Source organism: Lolium rigidum, chromosome 6, assembly GCF_022539505.1.
Source record: "Lolium rigidum isolate FL_2022 chromosome 6, APGP_CSIRO_Lrig_0.1, whole genome shotgun sequence".
In the NCBI taxonomy this organism is placed as follows: Eukaryota; Viridiplantae; Streptophyta; class Magnoliopsida; order Poales; family Poaceae; genus Lolium; species Lolium rigidum.
The window spans coordinates 153,464,295-153,482,324 of record NC_061513.1 but is presented as its reverse complement, the minus strand read 5'-3'; the positions used below and the strand labels follow the sequence as shown (position 1 = coordinate 153,482,324).

General features: G+C 42.9%; 2 protein-coding genes across 2 annotated transcripts; both read left to right on the top strand.

Annotated features, from left to right (window-relative positions):
• The first annotated feature begins 4,524 nt into the window (after positions 1-4,524).
• LOC124666516 (GDSL esterase/lipase At1g28600-like) lies at positions 4,525-8,244 on the top strand. Its single transcript, XM_047203865.1, has 6 exons — positions 4,525-4,813; positions 4,937-5,155; positions 6,391-6,539; positions 6,652-6,928; positions 7,723-7,985; positions 8,100-8,244. The coding sequence occupies exons 1-6, from the start codon at positions 4,525-4,527 to the stop codon at positions 8,175-8,177; spliced, it is 1,275 nt and encodes a 424-aa protein (XP_047059821.1). The 3' UTR covers positions 8,178-8,244.
• A 1,980-nt stretch (positions 8,245-10,224) lies between these two features.
• LOC124667293 (sinapine esterase-like) lies at positions 10,225-14,888 on the top strand. Its single transcript, XM_047204598.1, has 5 exons — positions 10,225-10,474; positions 10,549-10,773; positions 13,730-13,881; positions 13,981-14,257; positions 14,587-14,888. The coding sequence occupies exons 1-5, from the start codon at positions 10,225-10,227 to the stop codon at positions 14,841-14,843; spliced, it is 1,161 nt and encodes a 386-aa protein (XP_047060554.1). The 3' UTR covers positions 14,844-14,888.
• Positions 14,889-18,030: the final 3,142 nt, after the last annotated feature.

Sequence of the window (18,030 nt, the reverse complement as noted above, 5' to 3'; positions counted from 1 at the left end):
GTGCTATTCATGAAAAGTCTTTGCTTTATGATTCACTTGTTTACTCATGTCATACACATTGTTTTGATCGCTGCATTCTCTACATATGCTTTACAAATAGTATGATCAAGTTTATGATGGCATGTCACTCCAGTAAATTATCTTTGTTATCGTTTTACCTCGCTCGGGACGAGCAGTAACTAAGCTTGGGGATGCTGATACGTCTCCAACGTATCGATAATTTCTTGTGTTCCATGCCACATTATTGATGTTATCTACATGTTTTATGCACACTTTATATCATATTCGTGCATTTTCTGGAACTAACCTATTAACAAGATGCCGAAGTGCCGCTTGTCGTTTTCTGCTGTTTTTGGTTTCGTAAATCCTAGTAAAGAAATATTCTCGGAATTGGACGAAATAAAAGCCCGGAGGCCTATTTTCTCACGAAGCTTCCAGAAGACCGAAGACGAGACGAAGAGGGGCCACGGGGTGGCCAAACCCTAGGGCGGCGCGGCCCCACCCCCGGCCGCGCCGGCCCGTGGTTTGGGCCCCCGTGCCGCCTCTCGACTTGCCCTTCCGCCTACTTAAAGCCTCCGTGACGAAACCCCCGCACCGAGAGCCACGATACGGAAAACATTACCGAGACGCCGTCGCCGCCGATCCCATCTCGGGGGATCCCGGAGATCGCCTCCGGCACCCTGCCGGAGAGGGGAATCATCTCCCGGAGGACTCTACACCGCCATGGTCGCCTCCGGAGTGATGAGTGAGTAGTCTACCCCTGGACTATGGGTCCATAGCAGTAGCTAGATGGTTGTCTTCTCCCCATTGTGCTATCATTGTCGGATCTTGTGAGCTGCCTATCATGATCAAGATCATCTATATGTAATTCTATATGTTGCGTTTGTTGGGATCCGATGAATAGAGAATACTTGTTATGTTGATTATCAAAGTTATGCTTATGTGTTGTTTATGATCTTGCATGCTCTCCGTTATTAGTAGATGCTCTGGCCAAGTAGATGCTTTTAACTCCAAGAGGGAGTACTTATGCTCGATAGTGGGTTCATGCCCGCATTGACACTCGGGACGATGTGACGAAAGTTCTAAGGTTGTGTTGTGCTGTTGCCACTAGGGATAAAACATTGATGCTATGTCTAAGGATGTAGTTGTTGATTACATTACGCACCATACTTAATGCAATTGTCTCGTTGCTTTGCAACTTAATACTGGAGGGGGTTCGGATGATAACCTCGAAGGTGGACTTTTTAGGCATAGATGCAGTTGGATGGCGGTCTATGTACTTTGTCGTAATGCCCAATTAAATCTCACTATACTCATCATGATATGTATGTGCATGGTCATGCTCTCTTTATTTGTCAATTGCCCAACCGTAATTTGTTCACCCAACATGCTGTTCGTCTTATGGGAGAGACACCTCTAGTGAACTGTGGACCCCGGTCCAATTCTCTTTACTGAAATACAATCTACTGCAATACTTGTTTTTACTGTTTTCTCTCCAAACAATCATCTTCCACACAATACGGTTAATCCTTTGTTACAGCAAGCCGGTGAGATTGACAACCTCACTCGTTTCGTTGGGGCAAAGTACTTTGGTTGTGTTGTGCAGGTTCCACGTTGGCGCCGGAATCTCCGGTGTTGCGCCGCACTACATCCCGCCGCCATCAACCTTCAACGTGCTTCTTGGCTCCTCCTGGTTCGATAAACCTTGGTTTCTTTCTGAGGGAAAACTTGCTGCTGTGCGCATCATACCTTCCTCTTGGGGTTGCCCAACGAACGTGTGAAATACACGCCATCATATGATCAAGGTTATGATGGCATGTCACTTCAGAAATTATCTTTGTTATCGTTTTACCTGCTCGGGACGAGCAGAACTAAGCTTGGGGATGCTTGATACGTCTCCGACGTATCGATAATTTCTTATGTTCCATGCCATATTATTGATGATACCTACATGTTTTATGCACACTTTATGTCATATTCGTGCATTTTCTGGAACTAACCTATTAACAAGATGCCGAAGTGCCAGTTCCTGTTTTCTGCAGTTTTTGGTTTCAGAAATCCTAGTAACAAAATATTCTCGGAATTGGACGAAACGAAGACCCATGTTCCTATTTTCACCGGAAGCATCCAGAACACCCGGGAAGGACCAGAGGGGGGCATCGGGCCCCCAGCACCATAGGCCGGCGCGGCCCAGGCCCTGGCCGCGCGGCCATATGGTGTGGCCACCCCTTCGACCCTCCTGCGCCGCCTCTTCGCCTATATAAAGCCTCCGTCGCGAAAACCCTGAGGCGAAGAACCACGATACGGAAAACCTTCCAGAGCCGCCGCCATCGCGAAGCCAAGATCTGGGGGACAGGAGTCTCTGTTCCGGCACCCCGCCGGAGCGGGGAAGTGCCCCCGGAAGGCTTCTCCATCGACACCGCTGCCATCTCCACCGCCATCTTCATCACCGCTGCTGCTCCCATGAGGAGGGAGTAGTTCTCCATCGAGGCTCGGGGCTGTACCGGTAGCTATGTGGTTCATCTCTCTCCTATGTACTTCAATACATAATCTCATGAGCTGCCTTACATGATTGAGATTCATATGATGATGCTTGTAATCTAGATGTCATTATGCTAGTCAAGTGAGTTTTACTTATGTGATCTCCGGAGACTCCTTGTCCCACGTGTGTAAAGGTGACAAGTGTGTGCACCGTGTGGGTCTCTTAGGCTATATTTCACAGAATACTTATTCACCGTTGAATGGCATAGTGAGGTGCTTATTTATATCTCTTTATGATTGCAATGTGTTTGTATCACAATTTATCTATGTGCTACTCTAGCAATGTTATTAAAGTAGTTTTATTCCTCCTGCACGTGTGCAAAGGTGACAGTGTGTGCACCGTGTTAGTACTTGGTTTATGCTATGATCATGATCTCTTGTAAGATTGCGAAGTTAACTATTGCTATGATAATATTGATGTGATCTATTCCTCCTACATATGCATGAAGGTGACAGTGTGCATGCTATGCTAGTACTTGGTTAAGTCTTTTGATCTATCTTACACTAAAGGTTACTAAAATATGAGTATTATTGTGAAGCTTGTTAACTCCGGCATTGAGGGTTCGTGTAATCCTACGCAATGTGTTCATCATCCAACAAGAGTGTAGAGTATGCATTTATCTGTTCTGTTATGTGATCAATGTTGAGAGTGTCCACTAGTGAAAGTCTAATCCCTAGGCCTTGTTCCTAAATATCGCTATCGCTGTTTGTTTACTCGTTTTACTCGCCTTACTACCGCTGCGTTACTACTCGCTTGTTTATCGTCCCGAGCAAAGCACTTTTCCGGTGCCGTTGCTACTACTTATTCATACCACCTGTATTTCACTATCTCTTCGCCGAACTAGTGCACCTATTAGGTGTGTTGGGGACACAAGAGACTTCTTGCTTTGTGGTTGCAGTGGTTGCTTGAGAGGGATATCTTTGACCTCTTCCTCCCTGAGATCGATAAACCTTGGGTGATCCACTTAAGGGAAACTTGCTGCTGTTCTACAAACCTCTGCTCTTGGAGGCCCAACACTGTCTACAAGAATAGAAGCTCCCGTAGACATCAACGGGTTCGAGAAGCCGGACACCATATTGAGCCGCGCCGAAGGCCGAACGGAAAAGCCTTTGGGACGCTGGCTGAGAACGATATTTTTGTCTGACGCGCCCCAAATCCCTTTGAGGAACGTTTTGGAGAACGCGGCATCTTCACTAATTTCCACTAAAACACTAATACCAAATAAGAAGTAGATATATTCTCCCACGTTGGTGCTCTCATCATATGATCTTGCCACTAGTCTGTCAGGAATAAGATCCTAATATCTCTATTCGGCGATGCCATAGTGCTGATTCTGCATTTCACTTTCTTGTTGTGTATATATCTCGGGATTTTGTAATAGTTGGTTCCTATCTCGTCCGATAATTGCGACTGTGATAGGTTCTTACCTCTTGAAATGTCTACAAAACATTTTCTTTGAAATATCTAAACCGACATATGGAAATGTTGGAACTGTATTGGACTATCATCATAGCATGAAATGGACAGTCTGTCGTTCAAAATTAGCCAACAAATATCAGACTACTTCAGAACAAGTTTCTTTTACGGTTGGCACAATGATTGCTACTCTGGTGCGCTAGTCCTTGGTGACTTAGCATGATGATTTTTCATCTGTCTACTATAACAAGGTTTACTCGATTCAAGTGATGAAGGTGCGAGAATAGCGGCGTGTCTTCTGTTCGTGCTAGTGTCTGTAATCATCGCTATGTGGTCTGAGTACCAATTTGTAATTTTTATTACTTTTAGATTATTTATATTACTGTTGATGATTATTAATAGATTGGTGAATTTTTCGAGAAAAAAACTATACGAGATTTTTCTTATTTTATAAAATGGATGATGATGGAGTGCGTGTACGACTAGTCGACTACTGGCCAGTCTCGAAGTTCATAAAGGGCAAAAAATTCGCACCCTCGCGCACGCCTCCTTGAGCAGAAGCTGACATGGCTTCCTCTGCCTCCGGGAGAGGAGGCGGCTTCCCCTCGCCGGCCGCGGTGGCGGCGTTCGTGGTGCTGGCGGCCGCGGTCGTTCAGGCGCGGGGATCGTCCGCGGCGGCGCCGTGCGTCCCGCGGGTGTTCAGCTTCGGGGACTCGCTGGCGGACACGGGCAACTTCCCCTTCCTCTACGGCAACGACTCCCGCGAGCCGGCGCTCAGGCCGCCGTACGGGGAGACCTTCTTCCGCCGCGCCACCGGCCGCTTCTCCGACGGCCGCCTCATCGTCGACTTCATCGGTAAAGCACGCGCGCACGACCACTCCACCTCCATCGACCGGCCGGCCGCTGCCGCTGCCGGCCAGCGTTGCAGTGCAGCGGGTACTAATTTTGAAATCTGAACTTTGGGTGCGTGCGCCGCAGCGGACACCATGGGGCTGCCGTTCGTGCGGCCGTACCTGAGCGGGCGCACCGCGGAGGACTTCGCGTCCGGGGCCAACTTCGCGGTCGGCGGCGCCATGGCGCTGGCCCCGGACTTCTTCCGGGGGAGAGGGGTGCCCATGGGCGACCGCATGCACCTCGGCATCGAGATGAAGTGGTTCCGCGACCTGCTCGATCTGCTCTGCCCCGGGAACCGGACTGGTAATGCCAATTTACTTGCTTCCCCTTCCCGCAACTTGCTTTGACTTCACCTTTTCTACTACTAGGGAGAAGATATTCTAGCGGCAGGGGGTGAAATAAGATAGAATCTGAACGAAAAAACACGTTCGAATTACACAAGATGCTTTGCTTGGGAATGAGTTTGATGCATCTATTTAGATAGAGATGTGTGGATATGATGTACTCTATGTAGTAGAAGTAATATATTATCCTCTTTCAAACACTGGAATCACAAAACACAAGAATTGGGAAAAAAAGAGTTAGCGATTGCAATCTTCTCTTATACCTTGCTGAATCCAATAGAAAAACGAAACCACAGTTTGTGCTAAAATGATTTGTTCGCATGTCTCAAATGCAAAATATAGGAATTTTGAAATTAGATGTTGGCATCTTGCTAGAATCCTAGATGCCTGGATTAGAGAGAGGAAGATAAAATGCATTGGAACTCTCATATGAATTCTTAAAATGAGATTAGACATTTAAAATAAAACATGAAGGCAAATTTTCTATGCTATGATTATTTGACATGACATTAGAGCAATACTACCATCCAAATTTTGCTTGAAACTGAAAAGAAAATTTTGCGAGAAAAAATATTTTGATTTTGAAACAGCCGAGTCAACTTCTATCTCCAAAATTATCATCATTTTTTGGTCACATTTGGCGCTTTTGCTCTTAAAAATACAATGCTTCGTGATTATAGCTTACATGTATATTTTTGAGTTGAAGATTGATAACACTCTTTCATTTTATCCAACTATTTCCGCACCATCCATCTTAATGTCATCATCAACCTGCTGGGAGTAGTAATACTTGCAAAAGGTGTTCAAAATTGTGCTGTTTCAGTTTTGCACCACAAACCACTGCCACATTATTGTTTCGAAAAGGAAGCAATTCAATCGGTAAAAATGGGAACTGTAATATATTTGATCCGCGGGAAGAGATTTACATGAGATGATTGTTAAATACCTGGAACAGATAGGATACATCAATTCCAGAATTAAAATACTCTGCTAGGGGAAATATTATTTCTAATTCTGTGTTGCGATGGGACCAGAAATGAACATTAAAATGTCGCGATTTTGCTTAGAGAAATATTTTAGACCTCTAAACTGTGTTGTGATGGGACCAGAAATGAATATGTGCTTCGTACTTTCTTAATATTTTTCCTAAGATACATCGTTATATACTGACTAAGAGAGCTGTCTGTTAAACAGATTGTATAGGCATGATGAACCAATCTCTCTTCTTGGTTGGAGAAATTGGGGGCAATGATTACAACATACCTCTTCTCTCTAGGGTGCCCTTTGAGAAGATTCGCACCTTCACCCCGAGTGTTGTTAACAAAATTTCTTCAACAATCACTGTGAGTCATTTGCTGCTGCTTCAATGCTGTCACCATTGTTACTATCTTGAGTCTGAATTCAAGGAATAGTACAGGAGTACATAGTTAGTAATGCAGGTGAGTTAGTTTACAGGAATTGATTGGTCTGGGAGCCAAAACGTTGCTAGTTCCTGGTAACCTCCCAATTGGGTGCGTCCCAAACTACCTCATGATATTCAAGAGTGACAAGAAGGAAGATTATGAGCCAGAGACTGGTTGCCTACGGTGGATGAACGAATTCTCAGAGTACCACAACAGACTTCTCGTTGATGAGTTGGAAAAGTTGCGGAAGCTTCATTCTGGCGTGTCAATAATCTATGCCGATTACTATGAAGCTGCCATGGAGGTCTACCGTTCTCCCAAAAAATTTGGTGAGTTCAAATGTTGCTGCTTACTTTGTAGTTTGAAACATTAAATTAGTTTGTTCAATACAAGAATATACTTTTCTGTAATGAACATGTGCTAGTGAGCCAGTCCATATTGCCACCCAATACTTATATTCATAACATCATGCAACAAAAGCTAGGATATTTTTTCTCCTTCCTTTCTTTAACTAGCAAACCAGCTAGTGGAACCACATTATGGGAAGAGATTACAGCCTACAAGTATACATCCTACATAATTTGATGCATTGTAATGGACACTTGAAAAGTAATTTTTACTATGTTGATGGTGGTCTATTTATCATTTCTTCGTAATGCCTTTTCATGCAGTGAAAAGCGAATGCCTAGAAAGGCAGGATAGCAATATGCAATAGCTCCAGAAAAGATAAATCCTGAATAGTGCAATACAAATAACAAACTATCACGTAATATATGTATGTTTAATTCTCGTGAAATAATCCTACTAGTAACACATTTAATTCATTGAGTAGACATAATGGAAACCTTTGGGGAGAAGTGCCACCAGTGTAACATCAAAGTGATGTCTATACTATTATTTGATGTCTCTGTACTTCTCTAGACTAAATACATTATATTTTTTACATGATAAGTGCTGAATATAACATATTCATTGAGCTTCAGATTCGGTGTGGCAGGTAGTTTCACTAGATAAAAGAACTAAATTCTTTAGAGCTTCCCGCAAAAGGAAAACACATATTCATCAAGAAGATCATAATTTCGTAGCTGATATTCTGTTTAACCTTAATACATATATAACTCAGGGATCGAGCATCCTTTAGAAGCATGCTGTGGTGGAGGAGGACCCTACGGTGTGTCCATGATTGCAAGATGTGGATATGGAGAATACAAGGTGTGTGATGAACCACAAAAGTATGGATCATGGGATGGCTTCCATCCCTCAGAAGCTGCATATAAGGGCATCGCCATTGGCCTGCTAAGAGGAACATACACACAGCCTTCAATTGCTACCACCATCAGTTCGTGCCCACAACTTGTTGAACTTGGCTCGTCTATTGAATACAAGGTCCTCTATGACTTGTAACTCTGTAAATTACAAATTTTTTTGTTACTACAAATGAATTATAGAAATATACCTGGTTAGAGATGTACAGATAGTGACATTTTTGCCTAATTACAGAACTGCAGTACTGTTCTACACATGAAGATTGCTGCCCAAGTGATTGGCTGGCTTTTGTTTTTCCTTCACTCTGTATAGACACAGGTTTCATACATTGTTGTTTTGTTGGTTCTCCCTCATTTTCAATAAATTCTCTTTACCGTAACTGTTTGCAATTAGGTTTTAACTTCTCAGGGTTCTTTGTCCTGTTGTTTATTAGGTAATAATTACATCACTAGCTCATATTGGCTCCTTGGCTGGTGCAGCCGAAATATTGATGCTTCTAATTTTTACCCTTAATTGTAAATGTAACATCTACTCCACCGATTAATGCAGATTAACATGTCTTTCTCTTTCGAACAGAGAAGAAAGTGTAGATTTTCAGGGTTCTTTTTGTTCTATTGTTGCTTTCCTTGGAATCAGCTTTCATTACGTTGTTACATAATATAGCACTTGCTACGGTCAACAAAAATTTAGCACATGTTGCTGAGCTCACATCGCATTCTTCCAGTGCCAGGTGTTAGCAAATACTTTTTTTTAAGATATGGGAGCATAGCCCCAGCCTCTGCATCAATCGATGCACACAACCATTTACTAAATAAAACGTCAATGTCAAGTACTTATTACATAAAGATAGTCTGGTAATCGGAGAAAACTAAAAATATCGAAACAAAACAAATGCCGATGGAAGGTAAACAAAGAACTATCCATCTAGAATTGTGCTAATGTGTCGCCATCCAGTAGCCTGGAAATAGCAGTCCTGAGTGACCTCCAGGAGCCGGTTGCATCCAGTAACCATGGTATCCCGCTGGTCCGCCGGGAGCAAATATGCCCATAGTTGTAGCCAATGCGCTGCACGAAGAATAACCATCAAATTTTTTGTGCCTTTTTGTTTATTAAAGATAATATCATTCCGTCTAGTCCAAATCGACTAACAAATTGCCGAAACACCAATTCGAATATATGTTTTATGTTTCTTATATTGAAAGGTGAAATATTATATGTAAAGAATATCATTCGCCAAACAATTCTTGCAAAAGGACAATGAAGAAAAAGATGATCAATAGTTTCATTAATGTTACAAAAACAACATTTTTGATATCTTGTCAATTTTCTCTTTGCCAAATTATCCTTACTAAGCAGAACTCTATTACTTAAGAACCACATAAAAATCTTAATTTGTTAAACATTTCACATACTTGAAGAGGCGTTTGCAAACTTCAACTATTTGTTAAACATTTCACATATGTATGTGTTGGAATACTCTATGTGAGTGATGTAAAGATTTAATCTTTTCCATCGTTTGTGTGTTTTCCTTACAAGAAAGAAATACTATAGTTGTTCTGCTAGTTTGTTGTTAGAAAAATACACTCATTTGTATTCTCCACAAAAAAGGACAAGGGATGAAGAACCTATATATTCCCTCCGCCTCATAAGAAGTACTCCCTCCGTCCCATAAAAGATGTCTTGGATTTGATAAAATTTGAATGTATCTAATCGAGGGGAATATTATAACTAACATACTACTCTTACCTTGTAATAATATAAATAAACATATTTATTATGATGGTGGGAGTAGAAACTAATATACTCTTACATTGGTTTTTCAAGATGAAGTGTATGTTTAGAATATAAATGGACATATTTATTGAAAACCATGAATGTGTTCTGTTTCAGAATTTGAAATTTTCAATTCGCTTGTAGGGGCGAGTGTACACGATGTTGAAGTACGCACTTTGCATCCGAAGAACATGTGCTGATGTTGAACACGATGTATCTGGCTTTGACTCCGATTACAAAATTGGGAATGAGAGCAGCGTGGGGATTCTTTATCGTTCTGCTTACCCGTCCGCATCTACTTCTCTGCCCCTGCCACATGATGGATGATGCAGAATGCAGAAGAAAAGCTATAGAATTCAGCGAGATCCTACTTGCCGTCCTACTAGAAATCGATCCAGTTACTTCAGTCACGTTCAGCACTACCCGTATAACGACGCTGGCGCCGGTGAAAGATCGCGGACATGAAGGGGGTCGCCGATCGCGGTTGGTGAGTGATGACGGTCAGCGATCACCTCCTTCCCCTTCCGGCCCCGAGAATATATTCCCCGTCTACCCCGAGCAGAGATCCACTGCAGAAAAAGAAGGCATGGCTTCTTCTACCTCCATGTCGGTGGTGGCGGTGGCTCTACTGGTACTGGCGGCGGCACAGCCAGCGCGTGCCCATCCGCCGTGCTTCTCGCGGCTGTTCAACTTCGGGGACTCCCTGTCGGACACGGGCAACTACCGCTTCATCTTCCCGAACGACACCAGCGAGCCCGTGCTTCCCTACGGCGAGACCTTCTTCAACCGCTCCACCGGCCGCTTCTCCAATGGCCGCCTCATCCTCGACTTCATCGGTACGGCACAACCGCCCTCCCCCTAGACCAATGAATTCACTAGCATTAGTAGTACTAATCTTGAAATCCGGCAGCGGAAGCACTGGAGCTGCCGTTCGTGCGGCCGTACTGGAGCGGGCAGAGCGCCAAGGACTTCGCGCGCGGTGCCAACTTCGCCGTCGGCGGCGCCACGGCGCTCAGCCCGGAATTCTTCGTGGAGAATGAGGCGCCCCTGCCTAATCCTAACACGGTGCACCTCGACGAGGAGATTGATTGGTTCCGCGACCTGCTCAGGTTGCTCTGCCCACGCAATTTAGCCGGTATCACTCCCTTCTCCTTCCATCTTTTGACCTGCACACTTTTTCTTACTCCGTAATAAAAAATAAAAGTCTCCACGCCCGGCTTTAAATTTATAGAGCCCGACTAGTTCACAAAACAACACTTGGCGTCGGACAGAGATTTGTTGCACATGACAACGATGTCGTTTTTCAAATAAATTAAAAATCATATTTTTGAGTTTCAAAAAATTCTGAAAAAAATCTACATATAGCCTGTATCCCACAAACGTGTAAAATAACAATTTCAAATACTTTATATTTTAAGCTACACAAAAAAGACAAACGTCTAGATCTGAGTAGTCATTTTCAAATCTCCAAAAACATGTCGGATTTTGTTATTTTTATCTAGCACAAAGTAAAAAGAATTTTGGGTTGAGATTTTGCATCATTGTGAGATGTATCACTCACAATCTTCATAACTATTTTTCAGATTTTTTTGAAAAAAAATAAACATTTTTTTAAATGGCGAGAGCACTGGAGCTCGAGAGCCAAAAACACTTTGCGCTTGGCGTCATCCTATAATAATTAATTTTACAAATTAAAATCGTAAGGAACTTTTCTTTCAAATAGATGCTATGAAAGAGTAAACCATTTTTGAGTTGAGACAAACAATGATACTAAGAGATGTAGCACTTTTTAGCATTGGAGATGAAGAAGATTTTGATTGTTGATTCAAACCTTCTAGTTTGCTTGCAAAGTAATAATCAACTGATCAATCCTAGCAGCCATGGCCTTGGAAAAGATGCATTAGAAATCATTTTTTTAGAATACTCTGCAAAAGAAAAACACAAATAGTTAAATGCGTTCACTGTGTAGTTAACATGCTGGATAAGATATAACATTGACACTACAGATTTGTCGGGGGGTTACTAAAATGTCAAGGATGCAAACGATTATGCCTCTTTCTCTTTCAGTCTATGATGATACGGGAACACAAGGAGTTATTCAGATTTCGAAGAATCAAAATGATTCTCTCCTTCCTGTTAAAAGCAGAAAAATGAAACTCATGAGATATTTAATTGCAAGCCATAGACACTGGAAAAAACAAGGCCAAACACAGGTGACTTTTCCCAAACCTAAAAGTATATTCCATGTATTTTTTTTTTTGCGGGGGAAATATATTCCATATATATAGTTGAAGGACAAAATAACCAACAGACAAACTGGCCAGCAAAAGAACATGTATTCCTGATGAAAAGGAAAACAGTATAATGAGTAAGGGCATTATTTAGTGTAAATATGGTATCTACAACAATATATTGGGGAATCCTTATCATACAGTGAAGTATGGGACAGTGGGATGGCACTTCTATCTCTTTAAACACTGAGTTAATACCTATATAGCCCTTCTTTGTATAACCTGTATGGTAGGTACGTACAGTGACAAAGAATACTTTTGACACATTTTTTTTCCACTCATACTGATACCGATATATTAAATTGCTTTAAAAATATCAAGCAGAACTTTCTAAACTTGTAAAGTAGACAATAGCACCACAGAAAACAAAGTGCTGATTTGAAAATATCATATGTTATAAATTTATGAAACTGCATACATCAACAAAGTTCTCAGAATAATCACTTTCAGTTACTAAACTTTAGGAGTATCACTCCCTTCTTCTCCCCCCTTTTGACATTTCATTGTGTTTCCGAGTTTGGGCTTTTCAAGTTTTGCTAATTTTAGAATATATATCAAAATAAAAACACTGGTTCAAACAAATTTTTATTTTCACAACTATTTGGACATACACACCCCTTATAAATTTAGGCTTACACAAATAAAATCGTGGACTGATGGATGTGTTAGAGAGTGTGGGGGTGTTAGGGACCATTTCCGAATCTCAAAGTAAATCAAAAAAATCCATCGGTGCATAGATAGCATTACTGAAGTAGCACAGTTTTCTAGACATGGTGTTTTGGCTCATAGGTCTAGATGCACCTATAATAAAAAGTGTATTTTAAATTTATTTCAAAATGTCTAAATTTTTTGAAATAAAATTCTGAGTGTGCATGCTCACATGTCCACGATGTAAAAGATATAAAAAGTGTCTCGTTAAAAGCTATTTTGGAAGCGCCAAATTTTTTTATACGCTGGCCACAAAAAATAATATTTTTTCATGAAACTTTGTGCACGGACATAGAATGTCAGGGTGTACATCTGATAAAATTTTCAGATTTTTTAGACATTTTAAAATATGATTTTGAATAGTGGGTGCATCTACACTATGAGCCAAAGTAGATTTCCCAGTTTTCTACTACGTACCATACAAGGTGAACACGTCGTGTAGCTGCTACTTTAGTAAATTGGTTAGCTACCAAGGCGACGAAGGACATGGAGTTTTTTCAACCTGATTTTTGAAATGCATTTTTAACGCATTTTAAATTATTAAAAAATCTGGCCAAAAATGCCACATGTACATCTTGATGTTCTATGTGCTCGTAAAGTTGTTTCGCAAAAAAATTATATCTTTTCTATCATACTCATATATAAAAAGACAAAATTTGGCGCAAAAAAGCTTTTCGCGAGATATTTTTTATCCTTTTTACACAGGTCACAAAATAAATCGATGTTCCGTGAAACTTGGCATGTGCGAATGTCGATATGCGCGCCAAATTTTTGTTTGAATTTTTTTGACACTTTAAAATATTTTTTCGGTGGTAGAAGCATATACACATGGAATCAAAAATGTATTTCCCGGCGAATATGGTCTATTATGTGTGGATAAAGACGACATGTTGCGTTCATGAGTTTATCCACGAGATTACAGTTCTAAATTCGTACACTAATGGGATTACAAATGAATACCGGTAAACTTGGTTCGAGCCTCTTGTTGTTTCACTATCGAGTACTGTTTTCGGTACTTCCTCAACACTATTCATGCAAACTACGATGTCACCATCTTTACATAATGATTTTGGACTCATGTTTATTAAACAGGTCGTTGCACCAACATGATGAATAAATCTCTCTTCTTGGTTGGTGAAATTGGGGGCAATGATTACAACCTACCTTTTTTTACTGAGGTGTCCTTTGAGAAGATTCGCACCTTCACCCCAAGTGTTGTTGCCAAAATTTCTTCTACAATCAAGGTGAGTCATGCGCTACCGTTGCTTGTTTCTATTGAGCCCCAATTCCAGAAAAAAGTGCAAGAGTACATAGTTAATTATGTAAATGAATTGAGTTTGCAGAAATTGATTGATCTGGGTGCCAAAACGTTGCTAGTTCCTGGCAACCTTCCAATTGGCTGCGTCCCAGCCTACCTCATGAAATTCAAGAGTGACAATGAAGAAGATTATGAGCGAGAGACTGGTTGTATCCGCTGGATGAACGAGTTCTCGCAATATCACAACGAACTTCTAGTGGATGAGTTGGAAAAGTTGCGGAAGCTTCATCCAGGTGTGGCGATCATCTACGCTGATTACTATGGAGCTGCTATGGAGGTTTTTGTTTCTCCCGAGAAATTTGGTGAGTTAAAGCCTTCTACTATCTACTATGAAATCACCTGGTAGGATCCCAGGTGACTTCCCAAACCGGAATTTTCTGTATTTTGACAAACAGGTTATTATTTTCGGTTTAGAAGAAAAGGAAGAAAACAAGGACTTCCAGACATCGGTCTCAAAAGACAATTATTTACTCTTGCTAAGAAAACTCGAGGGGTTTCTGTAGATAAATTAAGTTCTAATCTTGTCCAATTAGTTATTGCTTATACAAATTCACTTTCTTTCGTGTATAAGGCGATATCATTTTTTAATAGTTGCTAATTCCCTCTCCACGTTGTTATAATTGTCGTTCAGGTATCGAGCATCCTTTCGTGGCTTGCTGTGATGGAGTGTCCACAGCCTCCAGCTGTGGTTACGGAGAGTACACGGTTTGTGATGATCCACAGAAGTACGGATCATGGGATGGCTTTCATCCATCGGAAGTTGTATACGAAGCAATTGCGAATGGCCTGCTAAGAGGTCCATACACCCAGCCTACGATTGCCGCCACCACCAATTCATGTCCCGACCTTGTATCTTCTGTTGAATACAAGGTCCTCTCGGACATGTAACTATGGTAGACTATTATGCATTCTGTAAATTTGCCTTATTTTTTTTCCGAGGATGATGGGAAAAAAAATCCTCACCGTTTGTTATATTCTACGAAAGTAGCTTGACAGACACATGTTTTTTATAAACAAATTGAAGGAAATAGAGGAAAGAAGAAGACAAATAAAATACCAAAAAAAGACAAACTAGAAACAAGGAAACACAAAGGGAAGGGGGAGGTTCGCATCCGAAGCCAACCGACACCCCTCAGGAGGCTAGCACCTCAAAGCGCAATCAGTTCGACTTGGCAGGGCGAGCGAAGGGCAACGGCGAAGACCTGTAGAATCGAGACTAGGTACAGTCGAAAGGCGTCGGATAGCCAAGACTGGGGCGACGACACCGGTATGTCGAACCCGTGGTCGAAGGTGGATTAGGGGTGGAATCGAGCCGAGCCGGCTCGTGGCTCGGCTCGGCCGGGCTCGCTAAAACTCGAGCCAAGCCTGGGCTCGGCTTGCCACTGAAACTTTTCTATAATGTAGGCTCGTGGCTCGGCTCGGTGGGCTCGTGGCTCGGCTCGGACGGCTCGTGAGCTCGCCAGCAGAGGCCAGCCCATCTGCCTCAATCTCTCTGTTTCTCTCGAGCGAATCCCACCAGTGATAGAAAGATCTGAGTTCTCTGAGCGTAGGGTTCCTCGTCCGCCGCCGGCGCAACCGCAGCTGCCACCACTCTGCCTCAGTCTGATCATCTCCGACCAACCCCAAGTCCCTCCGCTCGTCGCCCTTCTCGTCTACGCTGGTCGCCGCGATGTCAGGACCCCAAATATCTAAAGGTAACCTCTGCCTGTTTACCAACTTAACCTGAACTTAAAGTTCTGTACCTCAAACAGGACAAGGGCAATATTGTAAAATGCTTGAGCCTGCTGTGCGTTATAAACAACAGGTGGGGAGGTTGGGAGGATCAAGCAAAATAAAAACAAATTATTTCATGTCTTTATTTTTCAGTAATTTATCTTCCTGTTCAATCTGGAGCCAAGCGGAGCTCCTTCTTTCTTCTTCCTTGTGCAGGATCGCTGGGTCCTGACATCGTGGCATCAGAGCCATCGAGCCTCTGCATACCTTCCCAACCCTAACCCCTGTTTCCTCCACGCCGCCGCCACACCCACCCACTCCGCCCATCCATACCCTCATCCATCATCCACACACGCTCCCAAGAAAAAAACGCCATGGAGCAGGAAGCAGCAGCCAAACTCGTCGCCGATGAACAGCAGGCGCGGGATGAGGAAGCGATCCGGGACCACATCCCCCGCGAGGTCCTCAGCATCAGCCGCCGCCTCGAGGAGCAGCGGTTGGACACACAGCAGGCGCTGGACAACATCCACGCCGAGATCGCGAAGCTGACGCAGCTCGTCATGGCGACAGTGACGGCCACGCCAACGGCACCACCGCCTACGACCGTCCACCACGCCTCCTGATGGCGCGTGAGACACACGTACGTTGGGAACCCCAAGAGGAAGGTGTGATGCGTACAGCAGCAAGTTTTCCCTCAGTAAGAAACCAAGGTTATCGAACCAGTAGGAGTCAAGGAACACGTGAAGGTTGTTGGTGGCGGAGTGTAGTGCGGCGCAACACCAGAGATTCCGGCGCCAACGTGGAACCTGCACAACACAATCAAAGTACTTTGCCCCAACGTAACAGTGAGGTTGTCAATCTCACCGGCTTGCTGAAAACAAAGGATTAGATTTATAGTGTGGATGATGATGTTTGTTTGCGAAGAACAGTAAAGAACAGAGTTTGCAGTAGATTGTATTTCATATGTAAAGAATTGGACCGGGGTCCACAGTTCACTAGTGGTGTCTCTCCCATAAGATAAACAGATGTTGGGTGAACAAATTACAGTTGGGCAATTAACAAATAAAGAAGGCATAACAATGCACATACATATATCATGATGAGTACTATGAGATTTAATCGTGGTATTACGACAAAGTACATAGACCGCTATCCAGCATGCATCTATGCCTAAAAAGTCCACCTTCGGGTTATCATCCGAACCCCTTCCAAGTATTAAGTTGCAAACAACAGACAATTGCATTAAGTATGGTGCGTAATGTAATCAACACAAATATCCTTAGACAAAGCATCGATGTTTTATCCCTAGTGGCAACAACACATCCACAACCTTAGAACTTTCTCGTCATCGTCCCGCATTCAATGGAGGCATGAACCCACTATCGAGCATAAATACTCCCTCTTGGAGTTACAAGTATCAACTTGGCCGAGCCTCTACTAGCAACGGAGAGCATGCAAGAACATAAACAACATATATGATAGATTGATAATCAACTTGACATAGTATTCAATATTCATCGGATCCCAACAAACACAACATGTAGGATTACAAATAGATGATCTTGATCATGATAGGCAGATCACAAGATCTAACATGATAGCACAATGAGGAGAAGACAACCATCTAGCTACTGCTATGGACCCATAGTACAGGGGTGAACTACTCACACATCGATCCGGAGGCGATCATGGTGATGAAGAGACCTCCGGGAGATGATTCCCCTCTCCGGTAGGGTGCCTGAGGCGATCTCCTGAATCCCCCGAGATGGGATTGGCGGCGGCGGCGTCTCTGGAAGGTTTTCCGTATCGTGGCTCTCGGTACTGGGGTATTCGCGACGAAGGCTTTAAGTAGGCGGAAGGGCAGAGTCGGAGGAGTCACGGGGGCCCCACACGCTAGGGCCGCGCGGGCCCCCCTTAGGCCGCGCCGCCCTAGTGTGGCGGCGCCCCGTGACCCCACTTCGTATCTCCCTCGGTCTTCTGGAAGCTTCGTGGAAAAATAAGACCCTGGGCGTTGATTTCGTCCAATTCCGAGAATATTTCCTTTGTAGGATTTCTGAAATCAAAAACAGCAGAAAACAAAGAATCGGCTCTTCGGCATCTCGTCAATAGGTTAGTGCCGGAAAATGCATAATAACGACATATAATGTGTATAAAACATGTGAGTATCATCATAAAAGTAGCATGGAACATAAGAAATTATAGATACGTTTGAGACGTATCAAGCATCCCCAAGCTTAGTTCCTACTCGCCCTCGAGTAGGTAAACGATAACAAAGATAATTTCTGAAGTGACATGCTATCATAATCTTGATCATACTATTGTAAAGCATATGAGATGAATGCAGCGATTCGAAGCAATGGTG

Bases quoted from the DNA above. Each gene is read 5' to 3' on its own strand.
- LOC124667293 (XM_047204598.1), top strand. From the start codon at position 10,225: ATGGCTTCTTCTACCTCCATGTCGGTGGTGGCGGTGGCTCTACTGGTA. The intron at 10,774-13,729 runs GTATCACTCCCT...TTTATTAAACAG, and splicing joins CTGCCCACGCAATTTAGCCG to GTCGTTGCACCAACATGATG. The intron at 13,882-13,980 runs GTGAGTCATGCG...TTGAGTTTGCAG, and splicing joins AAATTTCTTCTACAATCAAG to AAATTGATTGATCTGGGTGC.
- LOC124666516 (XM_047203865.1), top strand. From the start codon at position 4,525: ATGGCTTCCTCTGCCTCCGGGAGAGGAGGCGGCTTCCCCTCGCCGGCC. The intron at 6,929-7,722 runs GTGAGTTCAAAT...TATATAACTCAG, and splicing joins CCGTTCTCCCAAAAAATTTG to GGATCGAGCATCCTTTAGAA. The intron at 7,986-8,099 runs GTCCTCTATGAC...GCCTAATTACAG, and splicing joins GCTCGTCTATTGAATACAAG to AACTGCAGTACTGTTCTACA.